At 45.4% G+C, this 20,460-nt stretch overlaps 1 protein-coding gene across 4 annotated transcripts in view; it reads right to left on the bottom strand.

Moving 5' to 3' along the window:
- The window catches only part of LOC119464411 (nascent polypeptide-associated complex subunit alpha, muscle-specific form), an 85,446-nt gene that overhangs the window by 24,144 nt on the left and 40,842 nt on the right, over positions 1-20,460 (bottom strand). For 3 of the 4 annotated variants that reach the window (XM_049656263.1, XM_049656261.1, XM_037725363.2), the window contains exons 2-6: positions 18,525-18,632; positions 11,020-11,366; positions 10,558-10,701; positions 8,370-8,679; positions 4,619-4,793 (exon numbers count right to left, since the gene is read on the bottom strand). In XM_049656263.1, the coding sequence (XP_049512220.1) occupies positions 4,619-4,793; positions 8,370-8,679; positions 10,558-10,701; positions 11,020-11,366; positions 18,525-18,632 (1,084 nt within the window). The remainder of the gene's footprint in view (positions 1-4,618; positions 4,794-8,369; positions 8,680-10,557; positions 10,702-11,019; positions 11,367-18,524; positions 18,633-20,460) is intronic. The other variant, XM_049656262.1, reaches the window with a different exon arrangement.

The raw sequence follows: 20,460 nt of genomic DNA, 5'->3' as shown, positions 1-20,460 counted from the left end.
AAGAAGGAAGCTTCAGTAGTAAGTGGCGGTGAGAAACTTTGTCAAAGGCACATAGTCCAGAAAAATAATGTCAGTTTGTTGGTTAGAGTCAAGGTTTATATGCAAGTTGTGCAGAAACAAAGCTAGTTGCGTTTCGGTAGAGAAGCCCTTACGGAACCCATGCTGTGCCGAATGCAAAACATTGATTGACATCCAAGTGATTCATGTTCAGGGAGTAGATGACATGTTCCATGATTTTGCACGGAAGGCTTGTAAGAGAGATTGGTCGATAATTTAGCGGTATGTTCTTATTACCAGACTTGTAGATGGGAACGATCTTCCCCACCTTCCAGTCGTGAGGCATGGAACCTGTAGAAAGTGACTGCGAGAATATAAGACACAAAAATGATGAAGAAATATACAGTATGGACCACTTATAACGTAACCGCTTATAGTGCAGGACCGGATATAGTGCGGTCTTTTCATATTTCCGTTAATTTTCTCATAGCACTCCATGTATACACGTATTGCTTATAGTGCAGTTGCGGGAAACGAAATACCGGTTACAGTGCGGCTGCCTGGAAGTACGGACGTCAGCGGAGACTGCGAACGCTCCCCTCAAACGGGCGCCCCAAGGAGTCCTCGAGGAAGAAGGAGAGACGAAGTGGAGGAGAAAGGCACGTGGTGCGAACGAACAGCCAGTGAGGCTGAAACCAGAATCTTGAGTGCGAGTCATGAAATATCACGGCGCACATAGCGAGCGAGGGCCACGAAACTGCCAACGCCATCCAACGCTCGCTTCACGATAACGGCAGTAAACAAAACTTCAGGGAGCAGGCGGCGCCGGCACATCACGGCGAAGGGCGCACACGGAGACCGTGGAATGTGAGGGAGGAGGGCGGCAGGGAAGCGGATTTCGCCTCGGCAACTCTGCCGCTTTGGTGGCTCCCCTCGCCCTCCCTCGTTGCTCCCTCACTTTCGACTGTCACCGTGCGCGCGCACGCCGCAGTGCAGGCGCCGTCGCTCCAGCCGGCCCGGCGCCAGCTCCCCGAAGTTTTGTTTTCTGTCATTATCGGGAAGCGGGCATTTGCCGGCGTGGGCAGTTTCGTTGGCCGGCCTGGGACAGCACCACTGCTTCCCTCTGCGTCGTAGCCGCAGCGTGCAAGGTCAACACGTGACTAGAAAGTAGAGGAAGCTTAAAGGAGAAAGAAGGGTTCAGTGCCATTTTCTACACGTGGCTACAGTAGCGTGGCTGAGACGTCGGCACGTACACACATGTTCCGGCGCAACGCAGAATCGGCGACCTTGCCATTTGAGAGAGGGTGAAATTACCGCCGCGTTTTTTTTTCTTTCTTTTCTTTTCTTTTTTTTGTTCGGGCGCGCGACATTGAGGGGTCTCTCCTAAGCTTTTACTCTATGGCGGTGTCGGAGCAATGCCGGTCGGAGGCGCCGCCGCGTGATTTGGTTCGAATTAACGAGATTCGACTGTAAATTGAATGCAAATGTTCTAGCCACATTCCTTGACTGTCGCATACGCGTGGCGGCTCGGTGCACATGTTTTGCATATGTGCGGGCCTTGAGAATTGTTGATTTGGTTATAGTGCGGTACCGCTTACAGTGCGGATATTCGCGACTCCGGTGACTTACGTTATAAGCGGTCTACACTGTATTTTGTATTTTTTTAGCAGTTTAGAGTTTATACCATCTATACCTGCTGAAGATGAAAGTTTAAGGTTTTCAATAATGCGAAAAACATCATCAGGATAAAACACCACGCTCGGCATGCTAGAAGCTATGTTGCAGGGGACATTAGACAATGGAACGTTATTATCATTAGAAAATACTGACGAAAATGCGTTGTTAAATATTAGTGCGCACTCAGATTCAGGCATGATTTCCCCCGTATCATTAACAAGTGTGTTGCCTGGGTTGATAACTTTCGAAAATTTCTTGGGGTTGCCTGTTAACATCTTAGGCAAGTCATTATTGAAAAAGGACCATTTGGCATTGCGGACAGCACGTAAGTATTCTCTCTCAGGGGCGTAGTATTTTTCCCATGAAGTTGGGCTTGACTTCTGCTTGGCATTACGAAAAAGTCTTTTTTTCTTATTTTCCAACCTCTTTACATTGTTATTAAACCAAGGGTTCTGATAATTCGCACAGAATGCTATTTTCGGGATATACGTGTTTGCTAGTTCATTCATTTTATTTTTAAACAGTTCCCAGTTGTCTTGAACAGATCGTTCATTGAATGAGGTTTCAAAGACTGGTAAGAAAGTGCACAATTCTTCATTTATAGCTTCGAAGTTTGCTTTATCATATAGGCTGATAGAGAGAGAGAGAAACAACTTTATTTAAGTGAAAAAAAAAATTTTCACTGAGGGATGGTGGTCAGGCGGTGCCTGGCCACCACCTCCTCGGCTCGTTGAATGGCCCGGAGTTGCACGTCAAGGATAGTTTTGCTGGAAAGAATACGCGGTGCTGGGGCAAAGTCAAATGTGGCATGAATTACACTGTGGTCGCCTGATAGGACAAAGGTAGGTAACCGATGATAAGGTTTCTGGATGGTTAGTAAGTATAAGGTCCAAAATGTTTGCGCAGTCGTGCATTATGCGTGTCGGCTCTGAGATAAGCTGCGATAAGTTAAAATTCAAACAGATGTCGACAAAGTCTTTCACTTCTGCATTGTTTATTGCGGAAGTCAGGTTATTCCAATCAATAATGGGGAAGTTGAAGTCACCGAACAGAAGTATATGAGCGTTAGGACGACTTGCTGTAATCTGGCATAAAGTACTGAAATTAGTTTCCCCTATCACCCTGATGCACAAAGCCCACCTTACTGAAACGGTTGTTTATTGTGGAAAAAGGTCCCTAATCCTTTTTCGGTTGATTGGAATGGCCACTGGTTCCAGCCTTTGTGATCGCAGCGCTCCAGGCTTTCAGAATTGTCAATATTGTCATCTCTGCGAGCTCATACTTCTTCGGGTCTAGCAAATTTTGCAGCTTCGTCTCAAGCGACACGGCTTTGTCCTTTGTCGGTGTCATCTTTTACAAACTGGGATGTCTGCTGCTTAGGTCTGCTTCCGCGGCGCATTTCCGCCCTCGCTGAGAGAGAGAGAGATTGAAGGGCAGGGGCCAGCATGCCGCTTCACTACAGAGGCTAGAAGATTTGGCTAGGGTTGTGAATGTGCTGGCGGAGAGGAAATTATTTACAATGACGGCCCACAGATGAGACTGCAATAGACTGGCAGGTTGTGAGTGCTCTCTTAAGTCCACTTGGGAGCAATGCCTGGCAATGCGTTTCATTTTGCACATTTCGCTGTAACACCTGCGATCGTCGTTTGGTTAGTTTAAATAAGATAATAGGAAGGTCAACATGTTGTGTGTTGTATGCGGCATCATTCAGCAGAGGTATTCTCAATCAATTGCTTTCGAAGCTACCCCTTTAAGCGGATGCCGATTGTCTAATAAAGTCCCTGCACTGAGAAATGTACCCCCATGCTGAGCAGCATAATACTTCCATGCATTCATCCAAAAAAGTTGAAATCCTACTCTTTGACTTTGCTCAAAGCCCTTGGGTGGTACCCTAGATGTCATGACAAAAATTACCCATTCCATGAGCTTCCCAAATCTTCCAGCCCTTACACTTTCACTCGAATAGGGATGAGAAGCAGCAGTGGAGCTGGCTCCTTCTACTAGCCTGCTACACACAGTGCCACCTACGCTGTCTAGAAACAGGTTTCACTGCAGCGGCCGGCAGCGGCATCTGCTCACGACACTAGACAAACCTTCTAGCTTCACTTCTCACTTTTAAGCATGAAATGCTTTTAGCTCCCGTTGTCGGCGGCCTTCAAGTGACCTTGAGCCAAAAGCCAGAGCCGTTATTCGGTCAACCAGTCAAACAAAATGCGGCCTCTGGCCCCCAACCCTTTGTACAGGGCCGCATTACATACGCTAGTTACTCTCCAAACAAGTTACAAAGATATTGCTTCCTAGTTCTTCCTAATGTTTCTTCACAATATCACTCAAGCTGCAACTTCTGGTACGCTGAAGTGTTATTTGACATTTCCAACAGACCCGTTCAAAAGGCAGATACAGGGAACCTAAGGCCACAACACATTTGCAGCCAACCACTTTGATGCGACAAGAAAAAGTGGCGGCAGATGCTGAGCGCATTGGACTGTTGCTAGAAGAAACGCGGTTGAAGGCAGCGGCACCACAGGCACCAAAAGACACCATATGGTAGCCATTTCATGCTTAGATCTACTCTTGATTACAAGAAAACCAGCAATTTTTTTTTTCTCTCCTCTGGACACATAGAGCATGACACACGATGGGGACGCGAAGCAGCTGACTGCGCCAACTCGCAATGCTCTCCGTGGCTTTCGCAAACAGTGTGCGGGCAGAACGCACTTGGCAGTAACGACAAAAGATACAAACTCGCCTCATTGCTCTGTCTCGCAGCAAGAGCTGCGAGACTTCAAAGCCAACGCTCAGAAGAGTGTTTTCTTTCCCCCCTCCCCCACCACCATAAACAACCACCTTCATTCCTCATCTCTGTGCATGTATTTTCATTCGGTCAATCATCCAAAAAAGCTGCGCTTCCATGGATACCGCGTGGCAGGGATGGGGCATCTACCTGAGTGGTGGTGTGGCCCCGCCTCCTGCACCTGAGGACGTCCCTGGCGCACCGTCGTCATCATCACTCGCGTCCTCCGACGGGGGCTGGCGTGGCCGCCCCAGTCGGGGGGTGTCTTGGGCTTCAACCCACGAGCCCCCTTCCTGGGCGCTCAGCTTCAGCACCAGCCGACCCCCTGCGTGGCACACAGTATGCAAGGAACACATGAGGCCAGACAAACAAGCAACCCGCATACACTTTCCTACAAGAATCACCAGAGGGAACTCTGGCAATGCGATCATTCAACTACCACAGGGAATGCAGACCTGCCAACTTTAAGGTTTGGAAAATACTACAGATGAAGATTAAAAATAATACATTTGGTTTAGATAATTGAATAAATTTTTATTGAGCAGACTGTTGTCGTCCTATGGTGGGACACCTCAATTAGACCAGGAAGCCTTGGCTACGAGCCAGTCTTCTTTGCCCGGTCCACCAGTTAGCACTGGTCATCCTAGTGGAGGCTGGTCAGCTAGTTAGAAATACTAAAAATTGCTTCAGTACTAAAGATGTGGACCGTTAATTAAAATAATTTACAGCTTATTTGTTCTGTAGGAAAGCTGTAAACAGGCACACTCCTCTGTATTCACAGCTACAGTAGCCGACCGATTTTCCGGACTTCGCGGGGACTGAAAAATAGTGCGAAAAATCGAACAGTCCGAAAAACCGAACAGTCTGAGAAAATCCCGCACCCCCCCCCCACCCCCCAAGAAAAAAAAATTATGAGGCTTAGAGCGGCTTAAGAAAAATGGCGCAGTTTCATCCAAAAGGCGGAGCATCGATTGCGACAGCAAATTAATAAGACAGCTATATGAAGTAAGCATATTAGTTTTATTGGCCGTACAAAGTTGTAAATATGTGCTTATACTAACTAAATAAGCACGGTGTCGCGCGCACAGGTTACATGAACACATCTCGCTCGATGACCGTGGAAACTCAGAAAAACGCTGGAGTTGGAAAGCGCGCCAGAAGCAACAGGCAAATTGACCTTCGCGCTGTCTATTCTCTCGCTTCAACGCGAATGTTGAAAAAAAAAAACAAAAAAAACAGCGCATGCGAAGCTACTGGCACTCGGCGCACGCCCTTTGTACCCCTCGCAGATTGCTTTGAAGATGAGGCCCCCGCGGGCGCACACTTCGGCCACTAGCAGATCACTTTCAAGATAAGGTGCCTGCACAGCAGCTCCGTCATCAGCAGCCGCAAGAGCTGAACGCAACCTCCCCACAGTCTCCGTCGCCTTCTTCCTCCCTGTGCACCGCGAGCGAATGAACTACTAAGTGGTTCATTTGGGAAAGGAAAGGTTAGCGCTATCTTCTGCAGCCCTTGAGGGAGCACGGCTCAGCTACGTAGCCCAGCGCCGTGCGAATGAAGTCCGCGTGCTTCCGGCCGCCTTCCTCTTTCCGTGTGCATTGCCAGCTTACCCTCGCAAGCTTTCACCCGCACGCAGCGTACGGCGCAACCGAAACTTAAGAAAAGGCAAAAAAAAAAAAAAAAAAAACACATATTCCGCTTAAGTGATTATGACGATAGTGCCGAGCTGACCGAAAAAAAAAAAAGAAAAGCAAGTGCCCCTTTTTGGAACGTTTTGTCCACCAAGGAAGAGCGGGCATGGCCTCAGAGACAAGAGGATAGCGTGCATGTACTGATCTTGAAGGCTATACAGGAGGCCACTGGAAGCCAAGCCCTGCCGAGCCAGCGGAAAATCCAGCATGGCGGCCCCCAAAATCGGGTAGAGTGGCTCGGAGTGAGCGATTTAGTCCGGAAAATCGAACATTGGCACCGAGATTTGTGCGAAAAATCGGTCGCGAAAATGCATTAGCTCTATAGGAACCCTAATGGTACATGTATGAAGTCTGGAATATCCAACAAGTCCGAATTTTTGGAGTCCGAAAAATCAGTCGGCTACTGTATAATGATAGGCGTCACAGATGAAAATATTCGAGAATTCAAGAAATATTCCGATAACAGTGGTCGAAAGTATACACTGGTTCAATGGAGTGGGTGTTGATGCTACGAGTATCTGTCCGAGTAATAGAGCAGGTATGAAAAATGCAGCTCTGAAAATCGAGTATGTGCATTTTTATAGATTCTGCCGTAAGCTGGATGCAAATGAAGAATCATAAAACCCATTAGCATCTTTACAACAATTGTAAACAAACTCTAAAATCCAGACATTTAATGATAAAATCGTAAAGGTTGCCAGGTATGAGAATGATAAGTAGGGCATGGATTTGTCTAATATTGTCATTGTGGCTTTAGATGTTCTTGGTGCATTATTTTGTTTGTATTTATTTTATTTATTTCTTCATATTCTTGCATCACCTGAACAGGCATTACAACAGAAATGCTAAAACAAACATGTTTTATCTTTCTAAATTTCCAAGCAATCAGTTTTCCAAACACACAAAGGCAGTAAGTCTCTGCACATATATATACAATCATTATGAATTGTTACATTTATAACACAACGCTTTGCTGAACGTGATAAACTTGCAGTCACAACGCTGTTCGAAGGACAAAGTCAAACCACATGTACTACCCATCATTCTCAAGCTGGGTGAACTGCTGCCATGCTTGCCCATGACGCAGCTCCCATAGTTGCTAGTGCCAGAGTTTCCTCAAATACTTTTTTTAGGGAACCATGATTGGCAGGATGCCCGCTGCTCCACTGAGGCGCCACAGTGCTCAGATCAATACTATGAACGATAGAAGGAAAACAGAGGGGCTCGATTTTTGTTAATCACAACCAAGGAAAGCATAGGGTTAGCTGTGGTTGAAATTGAAATGTAGAAAATATTGAAGAAAGAGGAAATGAAAGTGGGCGAAAAGGCAACTTGCTGCTGGTGGGGACCAAACTCGCGACCTTCACTTAATGCGAAGGTTGCAATGTGCGTGCAATGTCAGAAACACGGCGAAAGCTAACAAGGATGAAGACCGATTCTACCGTGGCCCGCACGATGGCATCAAACCCTTGGCTACATCACGATGGACAGACAATCTGTTGTTGACCAGCTCACTGGTAGAAAAAAGAATCAGGATGTGCGTGCAGTGGTGAAAGGCATGTCTACTTCGATGAATACACAGGTCTTGAGCCACGACCAAACGGGCCGAACTGTCAAGCAAGTCACGAGACTCTCAACGCCGCGAGCGCTAATCAGTCACGGGATGACAATAATAATTGCCACTTCTGCATTGATTTTGTGCAAAATAGAAGCAAGGGTTGCAGTTAATTAATAAAGTCAGATTGGCGTAGCAAGCATTTATTTATAGTTTTCTTGATGCTCTCGATAATTCAACATTAAAAAAATTCGGCTGTTTTTTCCGGTCTTGTGAAATTTGAATTAAAGAGTTGTACTGTATCAAATACCTCAAAGACCACCCGCAGTGAGAGTGACTTGCATCATTCGTGTGCAAAAAACTGATGTATTGCGGGTTCGACAAAGCCTTGTAGTAGCATATAGGTAACTTCCCGCTTTCCCAATCTTAGGAAACTATCCGAGACATGCAGAGGTTTCAGATAAGCTTCAGACCAGCGTATTTTACATTAACGGTATATCGAACTATTTTGCAATACCCTTTGAGTTTGATATATCCGAGATCGACTGTACAACATGCATATGCCGAGCTACTACGGCCTCCCGAGTGCGAATCTGTAAGGTTTGGTCACGAGTGCATGTGAGCACCATCAACCGACCCACTCACGCTCACTCACCCAAGAAAAACTTGAGTGAACCAACGGGTGCCACCGAGGCAGCATCTTCAGGTGCTTTCAGTGGTTTGGCGCGCATGGGTTTCACCTCGGGGCCTGACGGGGGCGTGTGGGTTTCTTCACTGCCACCTTGATCCATAGGCGAGGCCGAGGGGGCCTCCTCAGCTGCTGGGAGCTCCTCCTCGTCCTCGGGCTCGGGCTCATCTGGCGGCTCGGGCTTCACCTCAGGCTCCTTCTGCACAGTGCAGACAGACCTCCCGCCCTCAGCGAGTTGGTTTCTGCAGAAGCTGCCCGCACTGGACCTGTCCCCAAACTGCGCAAACGACGGCTGAATCATAATCCAGTACTACTCGTTCAACCAGCACACTAGACATCGCACAAGTCATCCCATCACCGTAATGCCACCTGCTATATTGCTGCAATAATTTTCCCTGGCAAAGCTGCAATTGGAGCCAGTTGTTTATATATACCATGTTCTGGACAAAGTTGCCGTTTTGCACAAAGCAAAAATGACTTCAGCACAAGACGATACACGTGCCACACAGAGTGAAAAGAAATGTCCCCATTCTGAAGCGATTCTGGGTTTTGTGCAAAATAGCGCAGTTATACAAATCAATTCTTCCTGCGTACACCTCACGATAGAATGCCTTTCTGAGCCGCATAACACTCAAACAATCCTGCATGTTTTGAACCTGTAAAGGATGGAGACTCATCTGTAAAAATCTTCACTGGCATCGCTTTTGTCCTTGGTATGCTCACCCCTCGTGCAATGTCCCTTTCATGGGACCTTCACGATATCCCCATGCATGCTGGCATTTGATGCACATATGTGCAGCTACTCAAAAGTTGCTTGCGCTGCAATTACTACATTGGCATATTGCCCCGTGGAAAAGCTCACTTATCGATCTGGGAGAGGAGTCTCACTAAGGGCGAGTGAACACCAAAAAGTAGATTTCGGAGAGAATACTGAATCGAATCACGAAAAACAAGCCAAATATCGAATCGAATATCGAATATCAGCAAACTTTTCACAATGTTTAGCGCTTAGAAATTTTGGACAAGAAAATACAGCGCTGCACATGCTCGGAAGTCTCCTAGCATTGCCTAACAAGAATGTAGCAATCTATCAGTAACATAGATACACACAAATCAATATATACAGTACACTCTACTTTTATTAAAGGAAACGCCAAATTAGTATGCCAGCACTGATTACAGCTCAATTCAAGTATGTGAAGGTCTGGAAAATATATTTTTTATGAATAAAATTCACCGCTAGCCGATGTGGAAACGGGCTGCAACCCACACACTAAATGCTTGCCACTAATACGTTCGTATGAGTGTGTCATCAACGATCGGTCTCATGATAATGTGCGCGGGTAAGGTTGATGGCTGTCAAACCGGCGTGAAGTTCGTCGCTGCGTATCCAACATTCTCTGCGTACCTCTCGGTGGCTAATCGACGCAATTTTTGCACGTGCTTTCGCACTTTACTAAATATGTGCTACTTTTGTTGCCATTATCTTTATTCACGTCACGTTATCATTTCGATTGGTCCTGTCAACCCTGACTAGCCTAGTACCAACAAAGGCGATACCGGCCAATGCGGCGCGAATTGCCCATTTTTGCGCGAATTGCCATTTTTGGGCGCTGTGTGTGCGATCCCTGCATCAAGCCGATGTCAGGGAGTGCTTGCGGAGACCAAGACTGCAACTGGGTCAGCCGGGGCGATCCGTCCACGGCACGCTTGGCACTCTTTTTGCACCGAAAACGAAGTGCAACGCTCGCTTGGGCGGCATCGAGCACGAGGGGCTTTGCGGCACACACGACTTATGTGGCATTGTGCGGGTTTCGACACCGAATATATTGATTATTTTAAAAAAATCTAGTAGCAAATATTCAATTAGCAAACTTAATTATTCGAACGTTCACTATTTGATTCGATTTGGTGATATTCGAGCATTCGCACACCCTTAGTCTTCACACAAAGTTGCCTGTGCTTTCTTGCTGTTACGAACGATTCTGCTGCAGGAGAACTGTGGTTGTGCCGAGGCATTAGTTTGAGTGAATGCGTGAAACAGATGCACGAGGCCGTCACAGAGTAGCACTGAACTACTATGTCAAGTGCATGTGGCACAGCTTGTGATGAACCACTGGTGAACTTGTGCAATGTCTGGCAGTAGGGGTTGTACCTTAACACAGTTGGCAGTGGAACAATGGCCTCCGCTGCAGCCAGCAGCACCCTCCTCTTCCTCTCCGTCCTCCTGCGGCTCCTGCTTGGGGTGGCGCCCCTGGTAGTAGAACTCAATCAGGCTCTTCACCGGTTTCCAGGGCAGCTATGGACACAAAGGCATCACTCTCAGCTATTAAGAAGAGGCTGCAGACAGCCATCACATTCGACTCGCACTAATTCCTGAACACAGCAGATGTCAACTGAATATATTAACTGACACAAGTAAGCTTCTCATTTTAGAAACCCCAAAGAGGCATGCACACCCCCGCAGCTATTGTGGAAAGTCTGCAGAAACTTAGTGTTTGTGAGGCATTCTGAACAGGTTGTCTGCAAATATGCTCAGCAGTTCAAAACACCAGGCAATAAGTGCACGGAAAGCTCCTGTCCTAAACAAACGAGTAACACTTGTGCAGACACTCACGAAGTCCTTCTTGATAGCGCCAAAGTTCTTGCCGCATTCGTCGAGGGCACGCGCGAACAGGCCCGCTTCAGCAGGTGTCCACGTTGGTGGTGGAGGCTGGGCCACGCGGCAGCCTGCATCCTGCTGGCAGCCGTGGTGCGAGGCCACAAAGTCCGAGAGTCCACGCAGTGCCGTTTGCAGGCACTCGGGCCCTCCGCCTCCCTCGGGGCCCCACTTGTTCATGGCGCGGGCAAACAGGCTCACCGCCTTGGCCATTGACAGGTACTCTTCGATGCTCTGCTCCGATAGGCTCTCGGGCCGCCACCGGAGCGTCTCCAAGTCTTCCAGACGACGCCCATCACTCTCCCCTAAAAACAAAGCACAAATTACAACTTGCTCAGTAACAGCTGTTGCACAACTAGTATACTACATTTCAAATATAGCAGGCAATGAAACAAAAGCTTGAGAAGATCCTCTCACTGCTCACATTCACAACCAAGAAATAGTCCCAACATATATATATAACAAATTATGTATGCTATTGTCATGTAATTCTATGTAATATTAGGTCTCAAACTTTTACATTTCAAAATATGAAATATTCATTACATGGACAGTGTGACAGGTCTGAACCTACTCACCACCAAATGAGCGGAGTGACACATTTCTGTAACCAGTGGCCACAGTGCACTAGTGTTCGTGACCAGAACACAGTATTTCCATTAGTGGAAACACAAAGTAATATGCGATGTGACATAGGCTGATGTCTGCAATTAGTGGCTGTAATAGGTGGTGTCCAAACCATGGTGTCTATGACATGTTTCAGGTTCCCCAATTGGTTCCGGCACGTGCAATTAGCAAAAGCATGGCCTTCGTGATCTGTTCTTGTTGCCAAGAAAGAGTCGTCACTTGGGCGTCGATTTGGACACCGCCTTTAAATATGAAATAGTTATTCTGTAGGAAGTGTCACAGATCAAAAATAAATTGTGAAACACGCAGAGTGAGACAATAACTTTTTGGGCGAGTTGGTGCTTGCTATATCACATGATCTTTAGTAGCGCAAGAAATTCAGGAAAAAGGAAAAGAATAACAAGTAACAAAAAGAGCAGAGTAGGACAGGCGCTGAGTGAGAGTTCTATGACCGCACTACTTGCACAGCTTCCAGTGTTGCCTGCTACGTATAAAGCGGAGTTACAGTATTATATTTCAGAAGCCTCGGCAGTATTATATTTCAAAAGCACTGTACGCAAGCGTGTTTGGATTCTGGTCCAATTGGAATGAGGCTGGGAATAGCCTTAGCCATTCTGCTACTACTGGTGGGCTGAATGTCAAGTGGAAGTTCAAACCTCAAGCCTGCACGGCCTCTATGCCGCAGCACATGGTGACCATTTTCGGCACGATATATTCATGCAAGCCGTCATCACTATCTAGTGTTCTTGATCTGCCCACTTCCTGCCCTACTTGGTAACCATTTGGTATGGACTGACAAAGTTAAACAGCACCATTTAAACTAATCATGCTGCTATATCCCCTCGAAGTGCTAGGTATATACAACTGTGCATGTTAAGACACCACGTCAAAAGCAGAAGCAATGATAAAAATAATGATGTTTAATCCTTTCTGTGCCACAGAAAATGGTAAAATTGCACAAAAATTCCATAGAAATTTCCCAGAAATGCAGCACGCAGGCACTGATATTTAAAATGCAAGTGTTCAAGCAGCCCCTAATAAAGAGAAGAACTACACACAATGCCACTAACATTGACCGCTGCTGCCACCTAGCACCAAAAACTGCAACTAGAAGCAAGCTCACAAATATACACGTCATAGGCTATGGCTCCAATGACCCAGCAGTGGTAAAGGAATAGTTAAAATGTATCACGTGCATCTTGAGGCACTTTTTGATTGGACCTTTGCAGCAATTTGAATAATATGTGGAGTGTTTTTAGCAGCTAGAAATCTGGGCGTTTGCTCTCAGAGCAAGTATGTCATCATGTAGCGGGATCACTTCTTTCATTGTTTTTGACTATGTTTTACATCAGGCATATTTTTCAAGTGGCTTAATGGGCACTTTCTAAGTATGCTGGACATGAAATAGTTGGTGTTCCCACATCAGACATTCCTGCAGACAGTTCCCACATAGAGTCCACATTTTGCAAACTTTAAAAATCTTGCTGAAGAATTGAGAATTTTTCATATGTTCTGCCATACACTTTTAGCAATTCTAAAGGCAAACGAAATGTGGTGAACCTAAATTTTCAGATGACAGAATTCATTGGCACCCAGAAAGGGACATTCATGCTGTCTCTTTCACTGAAGAAAGGCTTTAGGTGGCTGCTTTCGAAACCCTTGCTCCTCAGAAAAAGATAGCATCTATCTCAGTCTAAAGTTTTTTGCTGTAATCATGTTCAGCTGATGTTACACCAAGCTTGATTTGTCAATTACATTTCTGACATAACAACAACACATTTAAAGGACAGTGGAACCACAGAAAGCACTCTATTGTGGGATCCATTCCTACTAAAAGCCATTGAAGTGCTTTCAATGTTCTCTGAATGCTTTATTCGATGTTGCTGAGTGCTTTGCTCACAGACATGTGGTGGTTCTTTCCATAAGCCCTAAATCATTACAGGGTTCGTACAGGTTTCCAAGGCAAAAATTAGAGGATATTCCAGTACTTTCCAGGACCTGTTTACAGGGTTTTCAGGGACTGAAAGCGGCATCCAAACTGAGATTTCTTTACTCTAACATTTCCAAAAATAACTAGTTTTATTGCACTTACAATAAATGTATATCACAATTACAATAAAAATGTCTAGCCTTGATCACAACACAAAATGAACGCCTACATCAGCGGCTGAGATTTCTCCAGTATAGGCTGGATAAAGTTAACCAAAATATTCAAAACATTCAGCATAGGGTTATTGCACTAAAATAAAAAGAAATAAATGTACATCCCAATGATGGTAATAATGTCTAGCCTTGATCACTTTGCAAGTTCACAACCAATACCAAAAAAAGTTCACAAAACACAATGAATGCTCCCAACAGCTACTCTGACTTCTCAAGTATTAACTAGGCAAGTTTACCGAACATTTCCAAACCATTCAGTGTAGTCTTGCTACACATACATCATATTATAACAAATATATGTATATTGCAATTTTGTAAAACATGCCTTGTCTTGATCATTTCTCAAGTCCGCAATATTAAAAGTTAACACAACGAACACAACAGCTGCTCAGGCTTCTGCAGTATCAGCTGCGTTGGTTCATCAAATATTTGCAAAACATTCAGCATACCGTATTTTCCGATGTACAAGGCACATTTTTTTTTCTGAATTTTTCGTCGATGCGTCTTATAGAACGGTGCGACCTATGTACGCTTTTTTTTTTTCCCGGAAAAAAATGCCATCAAAATCGGATGCGATGTTATGGCCACGTGAAGCGCGCTGGTTGACTTAATTGCTACGGGTTCTTTGCGCACTATCGAGGTGCCGGGTTCCCGTGATAAAGTCCCCGAGCGTTGTGCAAAAACGATGGAGCAGCAACGCAAACGGCAGTAGTCCGACCGCGAGTCGCTCTACCCCGAAGTAGTCCCATCTGCAGATAAGATACAGCACGCACCGCTGCGCAAACTACGCAGTTGCTAAGAGTACAGGCAGCCCCCCCTCCCTGCCCTCAACCTTCTCGGGCTGCCTTCCCGCTTTCCTCCCTTGTGCGCGATTCGGCTCACCGTCGCACTTTCACTCGCACATAGAGCATACGGCACGCGGGGGCGATGTTATTGCCCTTGGACTTTATACGGAACATCGTGGTAACCACGACGGCAGAAATGCGCCTGGAGTGGAAATACATGGCACCCGTACGCTTGCGTGTAACCCACTTTCACGGAGCGAAACATCACCAACTTTTTTTAGATCACTTACCGAAAGAACAGGTGCATCTTATACACCGGTGCGACTTATATACATTTTCTTTTGAGGGGGTGCGTCTTATACAAAGGTGCAAATTATAGACCAGAATATACGGTAATGTTATTGCACTTATCATAAATAATATAACAAACCTCCACCCAAAGGCACTGAGCATCAGTGGTAAAGTTGATCCATTATAGCTCTCCTTAGCTTCACTAGCTTCACCTCGAGCGCAAGAGTGAAAGTGGGACAAGGCAGCCCCACGGGCGAGGAGTGAAACGAACGATAGGGTGAGGAAAGCAGCGTACACGCTGCCAGCAGAGCCAGCACCGAAGCGCGGCATGGGTCTCTCGCTCTCCGTTCGCGGTTTGACGTGGCGATGCCTTTTATTTTTTTCGCGCAGTTCTGCAAAATGGAACCATGTGTGCTCGCACCGGCGTATTGTTTCTGAATTGGGGAGTTTGTCAGAACGATGCCGATCTACCACAGAAAGGAGGTCGCAATGTCGATATCAGACTGCACTGCTCACAAAATTCAAGGATTTTCAAGGAAGGGAAAAAATTCCAGGACTTTCAAGGGCCTTGAAAATTAACATTTCAATTTCAAGGGTTTTCAAGGATTTCAAGGACCTGTACGCACCCTGCATTAACATTTTAAGCTATCATAAACTACTAAGGCTGTCTGGTAGGACAATCTTTAGACAAAGTAACAAGCAGGTTCATCTGACGTCCTTCCTATAGAACAAACATTACACGACAGTGAAAGCCAAACAGCTAGAGCCACACATGCCGAGAAAATTCAATGCACAACAAGGCATACCTCGAATGTCCGATAATAAAACCTCTAAAGATTAAAAAACAATACCTAATTCCTGATTGGGTGCCTCAGGAAAGCATGAAGAGCTGTCATTACTGGCTCACCTATGTTGGTTCCTTTTTTTTTTTTTTATTACCAGCTTCTCTAAAGATAAAAACACTGGACAACCAACAAGCAATGCATATTTGACAACACTTGCAAGAACACTGAAGAGAAAAACTATTAGAGCTGCAATAGTAGATTGGAATTCTAAAATGCCAAATACACCATTCTTGCAAGTTAGGCAAGAATACTTGCAAGCAACTTTTCTTGGCTATGAAGTGGAGGCTAGGGTACGAAATCGCGCCACTTGCACCAGTAATCCCGCAGTTTTGTTCCATGTTTCCTTACACGCAAAATAGATAACAATATTGTTTTGTTTTTTTACAGCACATATTTTAAACGATATGTAACATTCACCAGTGAGCTGTCATTTTATTGTATATTTATTATGCCTTTTCGAGTTTTCACACACACGAAACCATCACACGTTTTACGCATTCCTCAAAGGCAAAAACTGCCTGTGTCTTTGGCGAGTGTTAGCCGCTTGCTTCCTCGCCTGTCAGCTTCCCTGAGAGACTGATGACCAACTTCAGCAACAAAGGACCAGGACTCTCGAAGCACACAGGACTAGTGTTTGCAGTGTCTACATGGAAACTGAGCTAACGCATCTGTAAATTACAAATGTCGGCCCGTACAAATGAATGAGTGGGCTGACTTATGCTGCGCTGGTAATACAGATGCTGACCTTGGTTACACGTCCTAGCCCTAACTGATGCCGAGGTCATACGGCCGCTTCGGGGCTCTGACGCAGGGTACATTGCTTAGTGTTAAAAACTCGACGCATATCTGTTGTGCATAAACATAGATTAGCTTCTTTAACTTGATTGTTTCTGCTTTCACTAAATTAAAGCAACTATGCAAAGCCGGACAAATCGAAACCAAAACCGATGCCGAACTCACCCGGGCTACATTGCATACTAATACATATGCACAAAGCTCCACCCCCGCAGCTCTTGCTTCACAGCCAGAAAAGGTTGTCCACGAGTATAATGCGCAACGGAGATGAGAAACAAGCAAAAGAAATAATGACTAGGATGCAGCGCGTTATCTATTTGCTTGTGTCCTCCTCCCCTTTGTGCACTAGTTACAATGCACACCATTCTTACTAGGAGGAGCGCCTAGGACACTAAAGAGAAACAGTAAATCAATTTGCACTGATAAAGTATCCTTCCAAACACTATTTTCGTAATTAACTAAAAAAGAACATGAAGGCCAAACTCCCTTTTTTCATTTAGCGTTATTTCACGCAGAGTTTTTTAATTTTCCAGCGTTGTTAAGTTACTGTGACATTCAAAGTGCGTTTTTTTGTTGTTGCCAGCACCATCAAAGCTTTCAACAATAACCAAGTTTAGCCTTTGGCCCTTTTAAGAGCATGTTGTCCATCTTTACAGATTTAAAAAAAAAAAGTCAGCAATGATTACGATACTCCCTAATGCGAAATTTGACCACAGCTGTATACATGCTTTCATTTCACGATATATCGGCTGCCGCGGACAATCTGCCTCGTGCAGCACGTTGCAAACTAAGTGAAGCCCAAACTGCATGAGAGCGATTTTGTGCGCGACGGCGACGAGCGACGGCTTCGAGCGACGAAACGGGCCGTCGCGCGAACAGATCGCTTGGTCTTTTCGCTCAATCGCTCGGTTCTAGAAATCTAGAATTCGTCGCTCGTCGCCCGGAAGTGCTATGAGCGACTAGCCAATAGCGCGAAGCCGGAACTGGATATACATCAGTCAAGTACTAGCGATTGTCGCACGGAACGAGCAAACGACTAAATTTTGATATGTGCGAGGATAACGTAGTGCAAGACCTTTAGAAATATTTATGCTGCTCTTTACACTAAAACACATCAACTTAAATTAATTAAGCACGCGTCACGCCAGTTTCGGCAAGTATTTGCTGCCCTCATACCGGTAACACCGGGGAGACGCCGCTCAAAGTCGTCGCTCGTCTCGTCGCTTGCATGCGGTACGACTTGTAGGCGACGAGCGACCACGACAGCCATCTCCATCGCGTCGCTGTCACGCGCAAGATCGCGTGCATGCAGTTTATACTTGAAGTGTGGTGCGACGCCTTGCTAATCGGGAGATCACGAGAGGAAGTGTGTAGGTGACGTGTGGGCACAATTCACAGCAGCTGCCACAGAAAACTTGTTTCCATACAGACGATGCACGCTACTCTGACGCCATCTCGTATCCATAGCCGCAAAGCTCCTCGTGCATGGCATTACGCTATTATTCTCACGATTTCGCCATACCCTCCTCCGCTTTCTGCCTCATGGTTCTACGGCACCCTCCTCCTCACGCTCTCTTCACTCTCGCCACTTTTTTCATCAACCGCTGCACTCACTGATTGCTCTCATCTTTCGCTGTGCTCGTTCACTCGGTTACGCCGACGCTCACTGCAGGAATGGACGCCTAATAGCTGCGCTCTAAAATTAACTACGCCCAAGCAAACTTCAATATCCATGAGGTCATGGTTGGCTGGTATGGGAACTTCAAGGCAAGGTCTCCACCCATCCTTTGTTTTTTTGCATCTTTTCTGGCCTATCAAGCCTCCTCTCATGGTAACACTGGCTTATTTTGTATTGCAGAAGAGTAATTTACTAATACAGCTAAAAGTTATCTTTCTCTTAAGTGTCCCTTTAAAATAAGTCACCATGCCCTGGAATGCCCAGAATCGAGTTACTCACCTGGCCTCAGCAGCGGAGGCACAGTGGCCTGATACTGTCGGCCTACTCGGATGCGGTTGCGGTTGTTGTTGCGAGACTCATTCTCCCAGTACGAGTCAAAATCCGCATCTGTACACAAAAAAGATAGGCAACATGCTTAAACACATCCACAGCCATATCAACACAGCAAGGCAGCATATAGAACACTTCTGCTATAAGCACAAACATATGGGACAAAACTGTTTTCCATCCCTTTCGCTAGCAACAACTTGTGTCAACCACTTCTCAAAGGTGGGTAGAATTGCCTGCCTAGCCAATGAATGGAAAGCTTTTTGGAAGAGGAAACAGTGTGGATTGGATCAGCACATATGTCTAATGGAATGAATGTTGGAATAATATGTACAGCTTTCAAGATTTTTAATAACATTGCACTAGCACTGACTACATGGCATGTCCGCACCTTATAACGGCAAGAAGCGGCAATAGTAGGCACATGCATGCAAAGCATACTGCAGTGCGAGCATTGTCTGCAATGCTGGTATCTTTAGGGGGACACACCCTGCCACTGTTATTTGTGCAATCCTGTTTCCAAAAAACCGGTGCGAAGCGAAACATTTGCACAACTACGATGTATCATCTGCGATAAGCTTTTTTTTTTGTTATTATTGCTGGACATTCGTATGCACAAGAAAATTAAGGCGAGAAAGAGAAATGAGAATATATTGGCACGTGCAAGGTATTGTGAGGAATTCATGCAAACAATGGGACCTCAAGGACGACAGGACATGTGCACTCACTCAAAGGGAGAGCATAGTGAACGGCACTCACACTGGAGAATGGATTGCACACTTGCACATGCTCTTGCTGATCTCGCTGGTTCTTGATGTTATATAACACATGCTATAACAGATCCGTATAAAGCCAATGGGCAATTAAGCCAAGGAAAGAATAGGGGTAACTTGCTGTGGTTGAAATTGAAAAGAAGAAAGTAATGAGGAAAAGAGAAAACGAAAGTGGAGAAAATGAAATTTCTTTAGGCCTGGTAAGGAAAGAGTTAAATGTTCTGAAACTGGCAGTGTGGGTTATAAGGGGCGACGTAGTAAAGGGCTTCCAGGTTGATTTTGACCACCTAGGGTTGATGATGAAACATTGATGTGCACCTAAATCTAAGTAAACAAATGTTTCTTGCATATTGCCTATATTGAAATGTGGCTGCCGTGGCCAAGGGTTGTACTCGCGACCTCATGCTCTAGTGCAAGAATGCCACAACCAAACAACCACCATAACGGATCAAAAGTGCATTACATCAACCACAGCAGTTGTAGGAGTAAGAGTTTTAGTTCGTAACATGTTTGGGCAAAGGTTTCACTCATGTATGTACGCACATTTAATTGGTATTAATGCCACAAGTGTCATCAGTTGCTATACCTTTGAGATGCTGGGCTAGGCAGCCTGCTGCATACAGCAGCTTCGTATTTAATGTGATTGGCATTCTCAGGTTACTTCACGCACGTTTCGGAGGCCGACTGTCTATCTGCTTATCTATCCATCTATATATATGAGTGGCACACAGTGGCACAAACGGCGATATATATATATATATATATATATATAAAGGGTGTTTCAGCGAACACTTTCAAAAGTTCTCCAGGATTTCCTGTGGCAGATAGCACAATTCTAGTTCATGAGCTGGTCTACTCGAAGAGGCGGACATTACTTGCACAAGAAATTGAAATGCCTAATCCAATAATTAACAAAAATCACTAATTAAGTTTTTAACTAATTACCTGATGACCCATATTGCAATTTACAAATTGTAGCCGAAGAGCTCGCATGGCGAACCTACTTGGAACGAATTCTCGGGATGACACCAGTTTCGAGATATTAATTCCCGAACTTTGCGGAGAAATGCATTGGCGTTGCAGTTAGTTTCTTAACAAAACGTCGCTTTATGCAT

The sequence above is a fragment of the Dermacentor silvarum genome, chromosome 9 (assembly GCF_013339745.2).
Source record: "Dermacentor silvarum isolate Dsil-2018 chromosome 9, BIME_Dsil_1.4, whole genome shotgun sequence".
Lineage (NCBI taxonomy): Eukaryota > Metazoa > Arthropoda > Arachnida > Ixodida > Ixodidae > Dermacentor > Dermacentor silvarum.
Note: the sequence above shows the minus strand (reverse complement) of the source record. Positions and strands in the feature narration are given on the sequence as shown.